At 54.7% G+C, this 18,619-nt stretch overlaps 1 protein-coding gene across 14 annotated transcripts in view; it reads left to right on the forward strand.

Moving 5' to 3' along the window:
* Window positions 1-18,619, forward strand: part of Speg (striated muscle enriched protein kinase) — a 56,015-nt gene that overhangs the window by 18,539 nt on the left and 18,857 nt on the right. For 7 of the 14 annotated variants that reach the window (XM_046439672.2, XM_058577440.1, XM_046439674.2 and 4 more), the window contains 12 exons: window positions 7,456-7,631; window positions 7,842-7,930; window positions 9,353-9,528; window positions 11,907-12,167; window positions 12,985-13,143; window positions 13,267-13,456; window positions 13,572-13,795; window positions 16,111-16,230; window positions 16,449-16,553; window positions 17,144-17,350; window positions 17,664-17,787; window positions 17,883-18,058. In XM_046439672.2, coding sequence (XP_046295628.1) covers window positions 7,456-7,631; window positions 7,842-7,930; window positions 9,353-9,528; window positions 11,907-12,167; window positions 12,985-13,143; window positions 13,267-13,456; window positions 13,572-13,795; window positions 16,111-16,230; window positions 16,449-16,553; window positions 17,144-17,350; window positions 17,664-17,787; window positions 17,883-18,058 — 2,007 coding nt within the window. The other 7 variants (XM_046439678.2, XM_046439681.2, XM_046439679.2 and 4 more) reach the window with 7 other exon arrangements.

Genomic DNA, 18,619 nt, shown 5'->3' on the forward strand with positions numbered 1-18,619 from the left:
TGTTTCTCCTCTGCCCTGGGGAGCCAGCAAATCTTCAGCACAGAAGTTGGTTGTACCAGGCTTTATGAGCAGCCCCATAAGTCAGACTGGCTCCAGGGCCCCTGGGTCCAAGGGGCTGGCGCGCTGGTCCAGCATCGTCGCTGATTGTAATAGAGCAAGCTGACTTTCTTACCCTACAAGGCACTGTTTGGTCCAGAGTAGCTGGATGGGGGCCAGTGGATCCAGAGAGCCGCCCGAGTGGGTGGAACCAGTGGTGGCACAGATATTTGACAAGGGAGGAGGTCTCAGGCCTAGAGTCTGTAGGCAGTGGTTTGGGCTGGGGTGGGGGGAGTGTCTGGCTGTGGGGGCGTAGGGAGCAGGTGGAGGGAGGGAGTGGGTAGTGTCTTGTGGGAAGAGGCCCTGTACAGAGCCACTGTCCTCTCTTACTACTTCCCCACCCCCACACCCAATGCCATGGAAACCAGGGCTGGCTGCCCAGTGTGCTCCTGGGGTGCCCACCCCAGCAGGGCCTGCTTTTGAGAGCCCACAGATTTTATTCCTGTTTAGGAACCACAGTAACTAGGGAATGGGCAACTAGAAAATGCAGCCTGGTTTGGGGGGCAGGCTCTGTGCAGGCAGGACCTGGTGTTACCAGCTCTGGCCGCTCCTCCCCAGCCCTATGCCCCTCCCACCCTTGGAATAACTGTCTCAAAGCTGGGGGAGTGGATGGGGATGGGTGGCTGGTGAGTGTGAGAAGTACTGCTGCTGCTGCATCCAGCACACCAGAATTTATAGAGTGCCATGTCCTTTTCCCAAATCCTTTCATGTCTTTTTCATTGATTTATGTTGAGATAAAATATATGTATGTGTGTATGTGTGTGTGTATGTATGTATATATATATATATCTTTTGAAGGGACCATGACATTTTACAGATGTTGATATTTCCATTTTACAGATGGAGAGACAAATACATGGAGACTCTAGTGACAAAGCTAACACTAGGCCAGCAGGCTTTATTGAGCTTCCATGGTCTGCCTGGGATTGTTATAAATGATAAGAGACTTAGAGTAGAAACAAATAAACTTAGCATGAACAGCAGATAAAAAATAATATCCCTAATTAGCATTTACTGAGCACTGTTGATTGGGTAATCATATTCAGTCCATCCCTGTGAGGTGGGTTCTATTATTATGCCCAGGTTACAGATGAGGAAACTGAGACTGGGAAAGCTACTGCAAGTTGCTTTAGGCCAGTGCTAATCGATACACCTTTCCATGATAGTGGAAGTGTTCGGTATCTGCCCTGTCCAGTGTGGTGGCCACTAGCCACATGTGGCTGTTGAGTGTTTGAATTCAGCTGGTCCAACTGAGGAACTGAATTTTTTTTGGTGGGGAGGAGCTAGGGATTGAACCCAGGGCCTCACATGTGATAGGCAAGTGCTCTACCACTGGGCCACACCTTTAGCTAGAACTGGGGTTTTCGTAACTATCATTTTTATTGACTGCATTTTTATAGTTTCAGTGTCCTTGTTGGATACTGAGTCCTAGGTGCACCAGGCCAGTTGGAGGCTTGAGACATGCTTTAAAATGCCTTCTCAGGGTTTCTCAAGTAGACACTCCTAACCACTACACTGCCCACTTTCCTTTTACTCTGAAGAGGTTCAGGGTTAGGGCTTGTGCAGAGGGGCAGCTCAGGCCTCTGTGGGTGGGTCAGATTGGGGGTTTTCTCAGCTTCTTTTGTTTCCTCTTGTGCCTGGAGGGAGCACACCTGGCTCTGCCCCACTGTGGGCTCTGACAGGAGGCCTTTCTGGTGCCGGGCCTCCATCCCACAGCCTGCAGCCCCCTGCTCAGGCACAGGTCTCATGTGTTTGAGCCCAAGGCTGTAGCATTTTCTACTCAAGCCTTTGGCCTTTTCCCTTTACCTTGGCTGCAACTTTCTTATCTGTAAAATGAGGATCATCCTGACTCATGGGCTATATGCTCAAAAAGACTCCGAGCTGTGTGAGGAGGATGAGTTGGCTGCAGACGTTTGGACTTGGGATGTGGCTTGTCAAGACTCCTTCTGGTCTTGCTCATATGATCAGCAGTATCACAACAGGAAAGAGGCTGTTTATTGGCAGCCATGAATGCAAAGGCAAGGAAGAAAATCATATCACCAAATTCTACACCCCTTTTCCTCTGCCTTAGGTCCCTGGCCACAGCTACATAGTTGCAGGGTCTTCCTGGTGATGACAGTGGCTGCAGATGGAGGGAATCTTGGAAAGCCACATGACCCGTGTTGTCCATTAGGATGGGGGTCTGGACAACACCTGAAAAAGCAAGGTGGCATGGTTCATTCAACCAGACTCAGTCCTTCCTCCCATCTCCTATCTGTCAGCAGCAGGTATACTCCATGGACGACTCCCCAGGACTCTTACCTAGAATGCAGTTGAGTGCTCTCAGCCTGTCTCAACGACAGAAACCTAATTTACCATGAGTGCAAACCCTTTATCTAACCTGGAACAACCCAATGTAGTTATATGTGAGAAATTCAACACTTGCCTGGATAGGTCAGGCTAACCATGTGAAATTTCCTCTAGTACTTAATACACTTTAAACCAAACCTGAAACACTCTCAGCCTAACCCTTCTCCTTGTCCAGGGGAGACAGTCATGTCAGCACCCTCTGGAAATTCCTACCTCTTGACAGCCCGCATCCTCCTTTCCCCTCACTTTCCTGTGGTGGGATCACTTAGCAGCTATTTCAAGAGAGGCCCATGGAGCCTGGGTGTGATGGCGCATACCTGTAATCCCAGTGACTCAGGAGGCTGAGGCAGGGGATCACAAGTTCGTAGCCAGCCTGGGAAACTAGTAAGAGCCTGTCTCAAAATGAAAAATAAAAAAGGGCGGGGGATGTAGCTTGGTGGTAGAGTACCCTCAGTTCAATCCCCAGTGCACCCCCCACAAAAAAAAAAAGAGAGGAAGGAGAAGGAAATACAGAAGAAGAAAAGCCTGTGGGGATCTACTAACCACAGGTAGAGGACAGGGTTTGCAAGGCCAGGCTGCATAGGAATGCTGGCCAACCTCCAACACGTTCCTCCCTTCCTCAAAAATCATAAGAGCTTGTCTTGGCCTTTAGAGTAAAGGCCACATGCCTTAAGCTGGCATCCACCTTCTGGATCCATAGAGGCCAAAAGCCTAAGGGTGCTCCAAAAGAGGAGGCAGCAAGAGGTACCTGCTTTCATGATCTGATGCCCACTTTTTACTTCTTCACCCATCTCTATCATCAGTTGAGCTACCGGCCTCTGTGCCTGTACATTTTTCCTCTGAACATTCGTTCATGCAGGTTCATCTTCATGGACTGCTTTTCCCTTTTCCCTGCTTAAACCAAGCTCTAATTCAATACCACCTCTGCTCTCAGTTGCCTCTTTCTCCCTGAGCCAAAAGTCATCACCAGCTGTCTGTACTCTTGTGATTCTTATCTACTCCCCGCTTGCCATCTCGTCATTCTTTCCTGCTTGCTATTCTAGTCATCTATGTATCTGGCTTGTCTTCCCTACCAGCCAAAGGCACCTGAGGACATGACCATGCCTTCTCTACTCCTTAGCCCTTGACGCCACACTAGGAGTCACTTCTGGGCAGCTGGGGACTGTGTAGACCACAAGGATTGAGTGTGAGGCAGCAGTGGGGGACCGAGAGCCCAAGAAACTCCAAGCCCTGGGTAATACACAGAGGTTGGACAGGACATACAGCTGCAGGGGGTAATGAGACTCTGCCTAAGAGTGGTGGTTGTGATGGCAGAATTCTCAAAGTATGGTCCCCAGACCAGCAGCATCAACATCCCTTTGGGAATGTGTTAATAAATGCAAACTATTTGCCCCAAACCAGATCTACTGAATTCAAAACTGGGGGAAGGTCCCAGCAGCCCAATTCCCCAGTCTAGGGAACCCTCCAGGTGATTCAAGTGCACAGTAAACTTTGGAACCCACTACCAAGCTGGGCACAGTGGCGCGTGCCTATATTCCCAGTGGCTCAGGAGGCCGAGGCAGGAGGATCTCAAATTCAAAGCCAGCAACTTAGCAAGACCCTGTCTCCAAATAAAAAATAAAAAGGGCTGGGGGTGGGCTCAGTGATTAAGTGCCCCTGGGTTCAATCCGTGGTACAAAAAAACAAACAAAAAGCACACCAGGGAGAGAGAGAGAGACAGGGAGGGAGGGAGGGGGCAGGTGGGCATGCACTGGCTTAAAATGAGAGGCCAACTGGTGCGGTGGGAAGTGTGTGGACTGTGGAGTCAGACCTTATCTGTTCAAAGCCCTGCTCTGAAGTTGGATGGCCAAGTGTGCTAGGACTTAGTGAAACTACCTCCTAGGGTTGTCCTCCTCCCATGAGGGTTGGCAGTGGTCCCTACACTTTCATGTGCATAAGAATCACCTGGAGTGTTTTTGAAAAATGTGGTTTTTTGACTTCCCATTTCAGAAAATCTAATTTTATAGGCTGGGAAAGGCCCAGGAATTTATTTCAAAATAAGCTCCCAGGTGGTCCTGGTGTGGGTGGCTCAAGGATCGTTCTGAGATAAAGGCCTTGTGTAATGCCTTTCATGTGCTGGATACTGGAGGTGGTGGCTCAACCATCTCTGTGGGGAGACTGTAGCAGGGGACATTAGAAACTGTTGGGATGTTGGGACCACCAGAATGCTCTGGTCTGGGGAAGGACAGTTCCCTGATTTGTGGGGTTACCCAACACCAGTGTTTTCATGAAGTGTTTGACCCAGGGGTTGTGTTGGAAAGGCAGATATGGGCCTAGGGTCAGCACAGGGGGTGGAGGGCAAATGTGAAGGGGTAGTCCTTCCATGGCATGCTGAGTGTATGTGCCTCTGCGATTTGGCAGGGTGTGGGGGCACCTGCTTCCTACTTCCTGGCTAGTGTAACTATGTCTCCCACAGTGAGAGCTGGGCTTGTGGGTAGAGCACAGCTGGAATGTTAGGGACTGGCCACAAAGGTGGTTTGGACCATAAGGCCATGACATCTGGTACCTGAACATGATGTGGAGCTCCAGGATCCTCCATCCGTCTCTTTGGCCATGCAGTTTGGGGGTATGTCAGGGCAGAGACCACTATCTTCTCTCAAAGAGGCCTAGTTGTGCTTCTCTGGTGTTTCAGCCTCCTGCCTGGGCCACCTCCCCTCTGGGAGGGGCTTGAGGACTGCAGCTCACTCTGGCTGGATGCCCTGGTACTGTTCCTCCAGAGACCACCAGGGGTCGCTAAAGCCCCTGCAAACCTCACCAATCCAGCACAAATCTCCCTCTTCCCTGGGAGGCACCATAGCACTGTCCATCAGGGAGGTGACCCTGGATCAGGACTCCCAACTCCATGGAGGGGAGATAGGCATCCACCTCCAGGGATGGTGCCTGTGATCTCAGTGTCAGCTGGGAGCCTTTGGCACCAAGTGCCATTCTGAACACCCCCACCCCCTACCTCAAGACAGCCAGCCTGAATGGTGGCCCCTCCTTCCTCATTGGCAATGCTGGGAAACACAGGTCATAGCTTGAGAATGTGGCTCTGGGCGGGGGTGAGGAGATAGGAGGAAGGACATGTGGCCCCAGCTTAACAACCCCTTCTCTCTTGCTCAGTTTCCAAGTCCCTTCCCCAACCCAGATGTAAATGGGTACTAGTTAAAGGGCTGTTGGGGAAAGTAGCCCCCACTCTCCTCATCCTTGGCCCTGGTGAGGCTGATGGGTAAAGTTAGGTTGCCAATAAGTGTCCCAGAAGAGCCTGCCATGAGGACTGAGTGCAGGCCTGTGCCCTGGGGTGGCTGCTGGGCTGACCTGCTATGGCAGTACTGGCGAGATGGAGATGGGGCTCTGGGACCCCTCAAGTTGGGAGGGACATCTCTGGGAAGGAAGGTGAAGATCTCACAGTTCTATGATCCTCCGTGCCAGAGAAAGCAGGGCATGGCCTGGCTCTTCAGTATTGGAGGCTGATCAGTGTCTTCCCAGGCTGGCGAGCCTGGTGGTTTGGTCAGCAAAAGGGGCAGCACAGGGCCATTGCCATCGGCACCTTCTTTGGTGGACTTGTCAACATTAATGGATCACACAAAGGTCTTGAATGCCACAGTGTGGTGCCTCCCCACCCCATCTTCCTCTGGGGACAGAGGCCCCCATGCCTAGAGTCCAGCCCCGCTGAGGGGCTCTGCTCTTGTCAGTGTCCAGAGCTGTAAGGAGAGGAAAGGCAGAGCGCTGCTTGGGAATGAGCAGGCAGCTAAATTCAGCTGGGCTGGCTCTGCCCCTCCCTCTCTTCCCCCTCCACTCCAGGACAGGCTGCCTGTGTGCTCAGCAGGCGCCACCTTCCCAGCCCACCACCTTCCCAGCCCAGCCTGCTTGCCAGCCACCCAGCCTCTTGCTGGCCACCCCCACCTTCTCTGTACTCCTCCAGGCTCCTGCCCCTCCCCCAGGGGCAGCTCAGTGCTGGGCCTCCCCAGGGTCCACCAAGTGAGTGGGACTGGGCAGGCTGGGCTCCTGCTCCCTGGGGAGCCAAGGCAGGGTGGGCAGTGGGCAAGCAGCAGGAGGGCCTGGTGCCAGGACAGAGCCTTCGGAAAGGTGCAGGCTGAGGTCCGTGTGCGGTCTCAGGGTGAGTTGGGGTGCAGCCCTGCTGGGGGCTTGGGTTAGGGGAACCAGGAGGAGGGGCCAGGGGGCTGTGGCAGATTCATGTCTGTATTTGGCAGTCGGGTAGAAGCCAGCTCAGGGAGGCTGGGCCCCCAGCCAGTTGAGTTGCGGGGGAGGGCGTCAGGGCCCTGGGGACACCCCTCCCCCAAGGCAGACTCAAGTCCCCCTGCTCTTCCCTAGGCTGAGCTGCCCTTTTCTGTGGATGACTCTGACTCTGCTTTCCCACCCCCTGAGAGATTTGGGGTCCCCATGCTCTAGAGCTGGGGCTAACAGGTGCCCCTGGGGTTTCTGTGGCAGGAAGCTGAGAAGGGAGGGGGAAGGGCAGACTGGACAGTGCCATCTCATTGGCCCTGGACCGAGGTCAGGATAGGGCTTGTCTGGGGTGTGTGTTCCTCTGTTCCAAGCCCAGCTCACCTAAGAAGTAAGTGTCTTGGCTTTGCTGCTGTGAGGTCCCAGAGGCCAACACCACCTGCTTTTAAAGCATATGATTGGTAATTTGAGCCCCTACTCTATGTCAGGATATGGATCCCCTGCTCCAGTGGAATTCTGGGTCTCCCCCAAGGCACAGGAGCAGCCCCTCTGTTGGCTGAATCCTTTGCATCAGGCCATTTCCAATGAGTCCCCTCCCAGGGGGTTTGGTCTTGGGGCAGAGTCTAGCAGGGGAGGAATCAGGAGCTCAGGGAGAGGAAGTGCTTGGGCACAGCAAACCCCCAGAGACCAGGAGTGAAGTCAGGGCAGGGCCCACAGGAATGGCCTCAACCAGGCTCTGGGGACATTTCCAGCCAGCTGTCTCTCTGCCTCCTCCCTCTCCTGGCATCCCTTCTGTCTCTCTTCCAGGAGGGTCCACATCCCCTTTCAGCAGTCCCATCACTTCTGACGAGGAGTACCTGAGTCCCCCAGAGGAGTTCCCAGAGCCTGGGGAGACCTGGCCCGGAACCCCCACCATGAAGCTCAGCCCCAGCCAGAACCACCGTTCCTCTGACACTGGCTCCAAGGCACCCCCCACCTTCAAGGTCAGATTCCTGGTCCAGGTCTGTGTGGACCTCCATCCCTTTGTGTCCCCCTTGTTCTTCAGGAGGACCTAGAACTTTGCCCCATTAACCCTTCTTAACCAGCCTCAGTCAGATTGGTATGGAAGAGACCACTGTCCCAGATCTCCCAGTCCCCAGGAGTCACTGCTATGCCCTGACTGTCATCCCTGACACTTTGGAGCTCCCCTTTAGGTCTCACTCATGGACCAGTCAGTACGAGAAGGCCAAGATGTCATCATGAGCATCCGTGTGCAGGGGGAGCCAAAGCCTGTGGTCTCCTGGTGAGTAGCAGCCACTCACAGGTCTGGGCCCCGTGAGCTGGCTTTGGAGGAAGGGAGTGATACCTGAGGGGCCTTCCCCAGGTGTTGGTCTAGGTGCAGCGGTACTACTCGCCAGCACACCCTGCCCCTTGTCCTGGTGCTCCAGGATTATTTGGGCTTCCCCTTTTGGGGAGAGATTTGAATAATGAATGGTTTCATGTCTTCCCACTTGAGACAAATGGGGAGTCCTCAGCCCTGAAAGAAGGCTTTCCACCCTTACCCCATCAGTTGATGGTAATTTTTTTTAATACCTTTATTTTATTTTTTTATTTTTATGTGGTGCTGAGGATCGAACCCAGGGCCTCACATGTACTAGGTGAGCGCTCTTCCACTGAGCCACAGCCCCAGCCCTGGTAGGGTTACTTTTGAGGCTCATTCTCTACCCAGCCCTGGGCTTGACCCAGTCATCACAATTTGTTTCTGAACTGCCCAAACCCAGAGTTAAGTGTGGGTCTCAGCTGGGATGCCTGGAACAGCCAGTACTCAGCATGTTTTTCTATTGGTTTTCGGTTCTATTTTTCATTTTTAATTGATCGGCTGATTTCCTCTGTGATTTTTTAGAACGTTTAAGTTCTTTCACATCCCTTTTGGGAAGTGGGAGAGCTATCTTTCTGGAAAAATAAAAATAAGACACAGGGAAATTTAAGGAATACTGAGAGCTAAATAAGCCAAGTTGATGGCGCATGCCTGCAATCCCAGCTACTTGGGAAGCTTAGGCAGGAGGATCTCAAATTTGAGGGTAGTCTTAGCAATTTAGAGAGACCATGCTTCAAAATAAAATTTAAGAAAGTATTGGGCTGTGCCCTGTGGCATATCCCTATAATCCCAACAGCTCAGGAGGCCAAGGCAGGAGGATTAAGAGTTCAAAGCCAGCCTCAGCAACTTAGCAAGACCCTAAGCAGCTCAGTGAGACCTGTTTCTAAATAAAATATAAAAAAGGGCTGGGGATGTGGCTCAGTGGTTAAGCACCCCTGGGTTCAGTCCCTGGTACCCCCCAAAACAGAAAGGACTGGGGATATAGCTCAGTAGTAGAGTGCTTGCCTATGAAATGTGAATCTCTGGGATCAATTCCTAGTATTGCAAAACAAAAACAAACACAAAAACCTACTAAATTGCATGTCTCTATTCCAAATGAAGTGAGTTTGGAGAAGGGAGAGATCCAGGTGGATTAAGATTGTCTGGAAGTTCTTGGAGCAGGTGGGAAGGTAGAATCAAAGTGAAAACCTTGTCCTGGAATCCAGGGGTGTCTGTGATCACTGGGACAGTTTTGGGGAGCAGATGAACAGGGTAGGGGAGAAGAGGCCTGTGCTTCTCTGCAGCCCTACTTTGCTGAGCATGCAGAGGACCTTGGGCTCTGGGACTGAGTTGTAACCCCTATTTCAGGCTAAGAAACCGCCAGCCTGTGCGCCCAGACCAGAGACGCTTTGCAGAGGAGGCTGAGGGTGGGCTGTGCCGGCTGCGGATCCTGGCTGCCGAGCGGGGCGACGCTGGCTTCTACACCTGCAAAGCCGTCAATGAGTATGGCGCCCGGCAGTGTGAGGCCCGCCTGGAGGTCCGAGGTGAGAGCCCCACACTCTGATGAAGCCCCAACCTGGTCCTGTCCCCTCTGCTGACAGATTTCACGTAGTCTCAGTTACAGGATGCCACACTGAAAGGGCTGTGGAGGTCCCCTAGTCTGGCTGCTTATATTGTAGTTGAGTAAACTGAGGCCCAGAGAGAAGAAACAACTTGCCCAAGGTCACACAACAAATTGTTCCACTCTCAGCTTGCCACACAGTTCTGCCTTCCCCAGTTTCCATCATGACAGCCCCTGACGTTAGCCAGAGACCCTGCTTCTTGCAACTGGCCACCCTCCCTCCATGTTCTTCTGAGCCTATGTCGTCCGCTCTGCCCAGTCCTCTCCCTCACACCCTCTCTGATCTCTTCCCCTTTGCTCTCCCTCCTTGCCCCATTGCTGTGCAGAAGCTCTTGTGGTTGAGGGTAGCAGTGGGGAGAGTCTGACGTCTGGACCCGTTCGGAGGGGCCCTTGATGTGACTTAGGCCTGGTGCATTGCTGGGACCCCAGGGGTGCCAGGATGGGCCCCCAGAGTTGAAGACATAAGGCAGGGGCATCTGGGGCTGTGCAGACAGGTCCTAGCCAGGCTGCCCTCCAAAGGCAGTTGCTTTCCTTCCCTGGGTTGCGGTTTACCCAGCCTCCCACCTCACCATGTCCTATGATGGCTCACGACCAGCAACCTCTCCTTAGTCCTTACTCAGCCATTGTCCCTCTTACCTACAAGCTCAGTCCCTTCCAGCCCGGCAGAGGCCACCTTTGGGAATGCCCCGAGATACCCCCAGGCATGGAGCCCAGACTCTATCGGTCATTGCCCCGCTGCCAGCCTTACCTCCTCACCCTCCCTGGTGCCTTTCATTCCTATGGCTGCCACCTGTTTGGTTTCTAAATTCTTCAGTGCCCCCTTCCCTGGCCTGCTCCTTCTCCAGGGTCTGGCCCTGCCTCGCTTCTCTGTGTTAACCCATGTCTTGGTGCCTCTCTCTTTGGGATTCCTCCCTAACATCCTGTAGGCTTTGGGGTGTTCCTGATGCCTGTGAATGCCTCTCCCTTGGCTGCTCAGGGTCTCTGCCTGCCCAGGAACCCTGGGAACTTGGCCTCTGGGTAGCCTCTGGCCCTCCCACCCTGGGCTGACCTTGGGGGAGCTGAACATGGCAATGCTCCCTACAGTGTTAGAGGCAGCTCCATATCTAGAAGGGCCCTAGCCAGGTCTGTGCGTGTGCGTGTGTGTGTGTGTGTGTGTGTGTGTGTGTGTGGTGTGCTGCACTAACCTGCCGCTTGCTGACTGAGGTTTTTGTCTGTACACAGGCGAGTGAGCTCAGGGGGCCGCCTGCGCTCCCCGCCGCTACCCTCCGAGCTGCGCCCCTGTCTCAGGCACCTCTCGGACCTCGCTGTGTTTCACTGCCTCCTGCCCACAGACCCAGCCGGCCTGCTGGCCTGGACCCATCCCAGCCTCCCCTCCCCTCCCCAGCCAATGCAGCACCCTGGGGTAGCCCCTGGGCCCCTGGGGACCCTCCCTCCCCAAGTGGCTGTGCAGGCCAGGAGGCCCCCAGATGGACTGAGTGCTGGGAAGGTGGGGCATGAGGGTTATCAACCCTCCCACACTCTTCCCATGGGGACCACCAAGTGAATGCATGTGCTACGCTGCTACAGGCCTTTGTCTGTCCATCTGTTTGTTTGTCTGTGTGTCTGTGACAGTCAGGGAAAGATACCTCTGAGCTGGAGTGGGATGAGACAGAACAGGAAAGGACAAGACATGGCAGGGAGGGCCCTGAGGGGCAGGGGTGTGGACAGGAGGCTCACAAGGAGTGGGGCAGGGCACTGACCATTCCAGAAATGGGTTTCAATGGCACGACACTTTCTATTCTACAAGAGACCAAAAATCAGAGGCCCGGGGCTGAGCCCTGGCTCTGGTAGGTGTAGGGCCCAGTGGGGACTCCCTCATTCACAGTCAGGGTGGGGGTGCTCTGTCTGGGAATGAGGGAGTTAGCCAAGCGTGGCACAGGAGCAGGGCCATTTGTTGGGGTGGAGGTATTTGGAAACACTATTTCTTAGCTCAAATAAAATCCAGTTTGTACCCAGTTGGTGTGCCGCGTTTTCTTTTCTGCCGCCGTCACTGCCACCACATGGCCCTTTGGTTCCCCTCTTGATTCCCTCTTGCCTTTCGTGACTTTTCCCTCCCTGGGCCAACCTGGGTGGCCATCTCAAAGCCAGGTCTAGGAGCTCCTTGCTGTCCTGGCTGGGTGGGTGGACTTTCCCTGTCTCCAGAGGAACAAAATGCATCTCTCTCTCTGTGTCTGTCTCTCTGTGTGTGCGTGTGTGCGTTTGTCTCCCTCGCCCTGTGTGTCTCTGCTCTGTGTGTGCCCCCTGTGGCTACCTTCCCCCCAGCACACCCTGAAAGCCGGTCCCTGGCCGTGCTGGCCCCCCTGCAGGACGTGAACGTGGGGGCCGGGGAGATGGCGCTGTTTGAGTGCCTGGTGGCAGGTCCTGCCGACGTGGAGGTGGACTGGCTGTGCCGTGGCCGCCTACTGCAGCCTGCCCTGCTCAAATGCAAGATGCATTTCGATGGCCGCAAATGCAAGCTGCTGCTCACCTCTGTTCATGAGGACGACAGTGGTGTCTACACTTGCAAGCTCAGCACAGCCAAAGGTAATGACTTGTTCAGGCCCTAGGGCTGCCGTGGGCACCAGACCTGGGTGTGGGGGATAGAGGGGAGAGAGCTGGGTGCAAAATAAAACCCTAGGAAACAGGGTCTCATATCCTTGGGGAGGTGGGGTTGGGTAGGAGATAGTATAGTACTCAAAACAGTGAAGCTTCAAATAGTACCTGGCACCCAGAGGGTTCCTGTGTCCGCTGAGATGTAGAGAGCAAATCTAGATTTGTGCTCCTGTTCTTGTCCTACAAGCTCCCAACCAAGTGTCTTTGGACAAGTCCCTTCCTCTGTTTGAGCTGTAGGCTATTCAACTATAAAAGGGGATCAGGCTAATACGCACTTTCTAGGGGGACTACAGGGATTACATAAATTAGAACAAAGCACTGGGATGCCTGGGGGTACCTACTAAATGCCAGCAATTGCTAGGCATGGGACAGGTGGGAGGGAGTTGTGGGATGACAGAGGAGAGTTCTGAGAGTTGGAAGCTGGGGAGGAAGTGGACTTGCCTTTTAGGACCTTCTCACAACCCAACTCCTTCATCCTGCACAGGCAGGGTGAGGTAAGAGGGAGCCCTGGGCCAGGCTCTGGGCTTTTATGGAGTCCCCAACCTGCCACGGCAGCCTGCTGCCTCTCTTTACTGACCTCCTGAGAAAGCCTGGCAAATGGATCTTTGCCCACTGCCTTGCCCCCAGCCCTGTTCCCAGAAATTCTGTAGGACTCTGTCCAGGTTTCCTAAGACTGGACAGGACCCATGAGGTGGGGTGCCTGGGCCTCTGTGGCCTTCCCTGGCCCAGTGCTGCCTCTCCCCTGCAGATGAACTGACCTGCAGCGCCCGGCTGACCGTGCGGCCCTCACTGGCGCCCCTGTTCACCCGGCTGCTGGAAGACGTGGAGGTGCTAGAGGGCCGTGCTGCCCGCCTCGACTGCAAGATCAGCGGCACCCCACCACCGTCCGTTACCTGGACTCACTTTGGTACACACCCCCCTCCCTATGCAGATATTGGGAGATCCCAAGGGCCCAGAACAGGATGGAGTGTATACAGAAGGCAGGGCCCCTGCTATACTGGCTCTGCACTCCTGTCCTTCCCACCTCCAGGTCACCCTGTAGAGGAGAGTGAGAACTTGCGGCTGCGGCAGGAAGGAGGTCTGCACTCACTGCACATCGCCCACGTGGGCAGCGAGGATGAAGGGCTCTACGCAGTCAGTGCGACCAACACCCACGGCCAGGCTAACTGCTCGGCCCAGCTGTATGTGGAGGAGCCTCGGACAGCCGCCTCAGGCCCCAGGTACCTCCTGGGGCTCCAGGTGCTATCAGCGCTGCTAACTCTGCCTCTCAGGAGCCCCCATCCTGCACTAGGAGGTGCATCCCTGTACCTCTGGGCAACCATGTGGTTCTTACAGCTCAAAGCTGGAGAAGATGCCGTCCATCCCTGAGGAGCCGGAACAGGGCGAGCTGGAGCGGCTGTCCATTCCTGACTTCCTGCGGCCACTGCAGGACCTGGAAGTGGGACTGGCCAAGGAGGCCATGCTAGAGTGCCAGGTGACTGGCCTGCCCTACCCCACCATCAGCTGGTTCCACAATGGCCACCGCATCCAGAGCAGTGACGACCGGCGCATGACACAGTGTATGTGTCCAGGAAGGGACCCTTGTGGCACCCTCTTGTCTTTCAGGGCCCTCCCATCAGCCCACCCTTCATCAGGGCCTTCCCTTTTGTAGCTCGGCCAGAGATGTGGTGTCTGGCAAAGGGGGGCCCCCCAGGGCTGTGAGGTCATTGTGTCCCTTCTTGATCCCACACGGTGCCCATCTGTTAGTCACCCCTTGATGGCACCTTTAGCACTTACAACAGGTAGCCCAGCCTGATACTGACCAGATTGTCGAACCCATCTGTGCCTCAGTCTCCTCCTCTGTTACAGGGGTGCTGCTGGAATCACATCAGCTTGTCTGTGTAAAGCACTAAGAGCCATGCCGGGCAGACAGCGCGTGGCCTGCAGCTGCTCCCCTTCACCAGCTGCACCCTTGCTGCCATGCTCCTCAAAAAGGAGCCCCTGATAAAGCCCATGCTTCCTGAGAAGTTTCAAGGAAAGGGCAGGGGTAGGCAGCATCTGGCAGGGAAGGGAGGCTTGGTCCTGGGTTGTTAACAAATAGCAAGCAAGGCAGAAGGAGGCAGGGGAAACAGAGGGCCATGTTGGGTTGGCATCCTCTAGGCCTGAGCTGTGTTCCCCAGGGAGCACTTTTATTCCATCCTTGAAGGAACCTGATTCTCATGCGAGGTCTGCCTGCCTCTTTAAGTTGTGCCTATACTGTCACCCATGATGGACTTCTCCTGTAGCCACAAGCGACCAAGGTCCTCTTACTAAGCGCTTGCTGAGTGCTCAAGACCTGATGTGTATGATCTTACCTTGCCACAGGCCTGTAAGGCAGGCACTATAAGCCCTGTTTACAGATGGGGAAACTGAGGCTTACAGAGGTACAGAGACTTGCTCAAAGACAAGTAAGGACCGCCTGACTTGTGCCCACCTCCTAAAGGATGCTCCCAATCACCATGTCCCAGTCTCTCAACTCTACCCTCACCCTATCTCCAGAGCCACAGCTGCAGCTCTGGCCTTTCCACTCGGTCCCCTCCAGCAGCGATTACTGCGCAGCCCCAGGCCTTCCTATCTCCCCATCGGCTTGGAGACCGTGGGTGGGTGTCTGTCTGTCTCAGGATCTGAGCTGGCGTCTCTGCTTCTGCCTGAATCTGGGGTCACTGGCAGCCTCTGGCTTCACTTTCCTTATAAATAGTGTCAGCAGAGATAAATGAATGGGTGACTGTTCTATGCAGAGATAACCGCTAAGAGAAGGGAGGGTGTTTGGGGACATTCCTGACGTGAAGGAGGACAGTGCAAGCCTCCTCATTTCTGTGTCCTAGCCAGAGACAGCCTCCTTAACACTCAGGGAGCAGAGTGTAAGGAAAGAGAGTTGGAGGAGATGAAACTGAGTTCAAGCCACGGCTTCATCACTTATTAGCTGTGTGACCTTGGGCAAGTCAATTAATGTCTCTGACCTCATTGGTAAATGGGATAATTTTGTAGAGTTGTTGAAAGTATTAGGATTTCATGTCAAGGCTGGACACCCAGTAGATGATTTATTGCAATTCATAATATCACATGTATTTGTAACTTACTGCATGTGAGGCACTGGGTTCAGGGTGGGACAAGCAGATCTGGAAAAAAGCAGCCTGGTCTTTAAAGGGCCAGACTGGGTAGGCGATATGGCTCCTGGAAGTGAAGAGGAAGAGCCCTGCAATGGCCAGTGATGCACACCCAGCCACCTGCCACGGAGAGCTGGGGCATGGCACAGGGAAGACAGCCAGGGCATGGTAGGGTAGGCTTCACTAGAATTGTGTCTCAGAGAGAAGAAAGGCTTAGGTCCGAGGAGAACATTCCAAGAGGGAGGAATTTGTGAGCAAAAACATAGAGATGGAGCTCCTGTGGCTTGTTCAGGGACCTGATGGTCTGTCAGGGTCAAGACATGGAGGAGTAGCAGGGGACACGGCTGGAAGGGAATTTGGACTGAAGGGTTTTCCTCAGGCTCTGCTGGAGATGGGTGGAAGGGCAGCTGCCCTGGGGCTGGAGAAGAGGACTGGAGGAGGAGCCTAGGAGCAAAGCTGTGTCAGAGCCTTGACCTGAAGGTTGTGACCCAGTAGAGGTGAGGGAATGAGGAAGCAGCCGACAGGAGAGGGACCCCAGAGGGTGCCCCAATGTGGGAGGAAGCTGTGAAATTACTGGGCATGAAGAGCAATAAGAGGATCTAGCACTGCTGGCTTCGACCACTAGAAGGACATACTTCTTTCTGCCTCCCCGTCTGTCCCCACTTGCCTCCTCCTTGCAATGGGTGGCGGTTCACCCCTCAAAGCATCCTCCTAGCTTAGCCCCCATGTCACTGTACCTCCCCCACCAGACAGGGATGTACATCGCCTGGTGTTCCCTGCGGTGGGACCTCAGCATGCTGGTGTCTACAAGAGTGTCATCGCTAACAAGCTGGGCAAAGCTGCCTGCTATGCCCACCTCTATGTCACAGGTAAGGCACCCTCCTAGCAGCTGCACCCATAGCCAAACCTCCAGTACCACCTGGGTGCTGAGGGAGGGAGGGGCCTCCACCAGTTTCCCCCTGGTTCCCTGGAAATCTTCTGGCCTTGCCCCTGCCCCTGGTCCCCAGCCTCAATCCCTGAAGCTCAGTGATCCTGTGGTGCTCTTGGGCCCTGAAAGATCCATGGACCTCCAACCTGTGGCTTTCAGATGTGGTTCCAGGTCCCCCAGATGGTGCCCCGCAGGTGGTGGCTGTGACAGGGAGGATGGTCACGCTCACATGGAACCCCCCCAGGAGCCTGGACATGGCCATCGGTGGGTCAGGGCCATGCAGGGCTTTGGGTGGGGATTGGGGATGGGCAGGGCAGGCTCGGGCAGGGGTATCAAGGACACTAGGCCTCCAAGAACATGGTGGGAGGCAGGAGCAATGGAGTGCTGGGAGTGAAGCCAGGAGCACCCGCTGTCTTCTCTCCATGGTGGATGAGGCCCTGGCTCCAGGTCAGGAGAGGAGCTGTGGGGCATCACCACATCCTTGCCCTTTCTCAGTGGGACTAGGTTCCTGGGTCTTGATCCTGGGCATGTTCTTTTCTGCTCTTGTCCAGGATCTCTTCCTGGTCAGTTTCCGTACCTCGGGGAGCAAGGATTTGGATACAAGTCCAGGGCAAGTGGAATGCTAGGCCCCTTCCTCCACATCTGAAGGGGTTGGCGACGGGCAGCTTGATGGCTTTAGGGCTGGCGCAGGCAGTGAGAAAGCAGAGCAGGTGGGAGGCAGGCAGGAAACCTCAGGGGAAACTGAGGCACGCACTCAGAGAAGACCAGGGATGAGTTCCAGGACCCTGAGCGGGCGGGATGAGGAAGCACAGTGACCCTGTGACATCAGCCTCTAGCAACTGCCTTCCCTCCAGACCCAGACTCCCTGACATACACGGTGCAGCACCAGGTGCTGGGCTCAGACCAGTGGACAGCGCTGGCCACAGGTCTGCGGGAGCCCAGGTGGGCGGCCACAGGGCTGCGGAAGGGGCTCCAGCATGTCTTCCGGGTCCTCAGCACCACTGGCAAGAGCAGCAGCAAGCCCTCACCCGCATCGGAGCCCACACAGCTGCTGGAGCATGGTGAGCAGGGGACTCCCAAGGGCAGGGCTGAGGGGAGACTGAATAACCATGGCAGGAACAGTGTGGCTGAGTGGGATCCTGGCCCATCAGTGGCAGCAGGGCCCAGGGACAAAGCTAAGGCCCTGGGGTCAGACAAGCTGTAGTCTAGCCCTTGCTCTGCTGCTTCCTGGCTGTGTTCCCTGCACAAAAGACTAAACCTCTCTGAGCCCCAGCTTCCTCATCAACTCTGGTGACGATTGGGGTAAGAGAGGAGCAGTGGGTGTTGAGTTCTCAGCATCAGCCCCGTATGGAGCCTGTGCTCTCCTTCTCCCAGGCCCACCCCTAGAGGAGGCCCCTGCTGTGCTGGACAAACCAGACATCGTGTATGTGGTAGAGGGACAGCCTGCCCATGTCACCATCACCTTCAACCATGTAGAGGCCCAGGTCGTCTGGAGGAGGTAGGATTCCCCACCTGCTGACCCATTCCCCATATGTAATAGTCCAGCCCCAGCTTGGCCTAGGAGGACCTCCTGTCCTGTCTTGTGTCCCTTAGCTGCCGAGGGGCCCTCCTGGAGGCACGGACAGGTGTGTATGAGCTAAGCCAGCCGGATGACGACCAGTACTCTCTTCGGATCTGTCGGGTGAGCCGCCGGGACGTGGGGTCACTCACCTGCACTGCCCGCAACCGCCATGGCACACAGGCCTGCTCGGTCACACTGGAGCTGGCAGGTGGGTGACAGTAGGCATTCTTCCCATTCCTCCCTCTGAAGCACGCTTTCAGGTGTACACACCCACCTGCCTCTGGGGATCGCATCCCATGTCCTCCCTCTCAGGCTTGTGCATCTAATGGCAGTAATAATACCAGTACTAGTAATAATAGCAGTGATAATACTAATAAAATATTGATTGGGCACCTAGTATGTGCCAGGATCGGTGATAAGTGTCTTACATAGATCACTTCATTTAATACCTATAACAAGCTTGTGCAATGGGGTTGGTTATTATCCCCACTTTATAGGTAAGGAAACTGAGGCTCAAAAGTGTGCTAACTAACCTGGCCCAAGGAGCCAGGTTAAATAAATTAATACAGGAGCTGGGTTCAAGTTGGATGTCAGACTCCAAAGCCCTGGCTCTTATGCTAAGCCCAACAGGAAAGAGATCTCAGCTATAACAAGAATGGGAAGACTGAGTTGATAAAAACAAGCAAGAGCCACTGAGCGCAGCTTATCACCCAACTTCCATCTCTGAGGCTCTTGGCTGCCTTTTTGTTCAACCCTCTTTGACCAGGCC

The sequence above is a fragment of the Marmota monax genome, unplaced genomic scaffold (genome assembly GCF_021218885.2).
Source record: "Marmota monax isolate L192 unplaced genomic scaffold, Marmota_monax_Labrador192_F-V1.1 WCK01_AAM20220418_F8-fsc00041, whole genome shotgun sequence".
Classification (NCBI taxonomy): Eukaryota; Metazoa; Chordata; class Mammalia; order Rodentia; family Sciuridae; genus Marmota; species Marmota monax.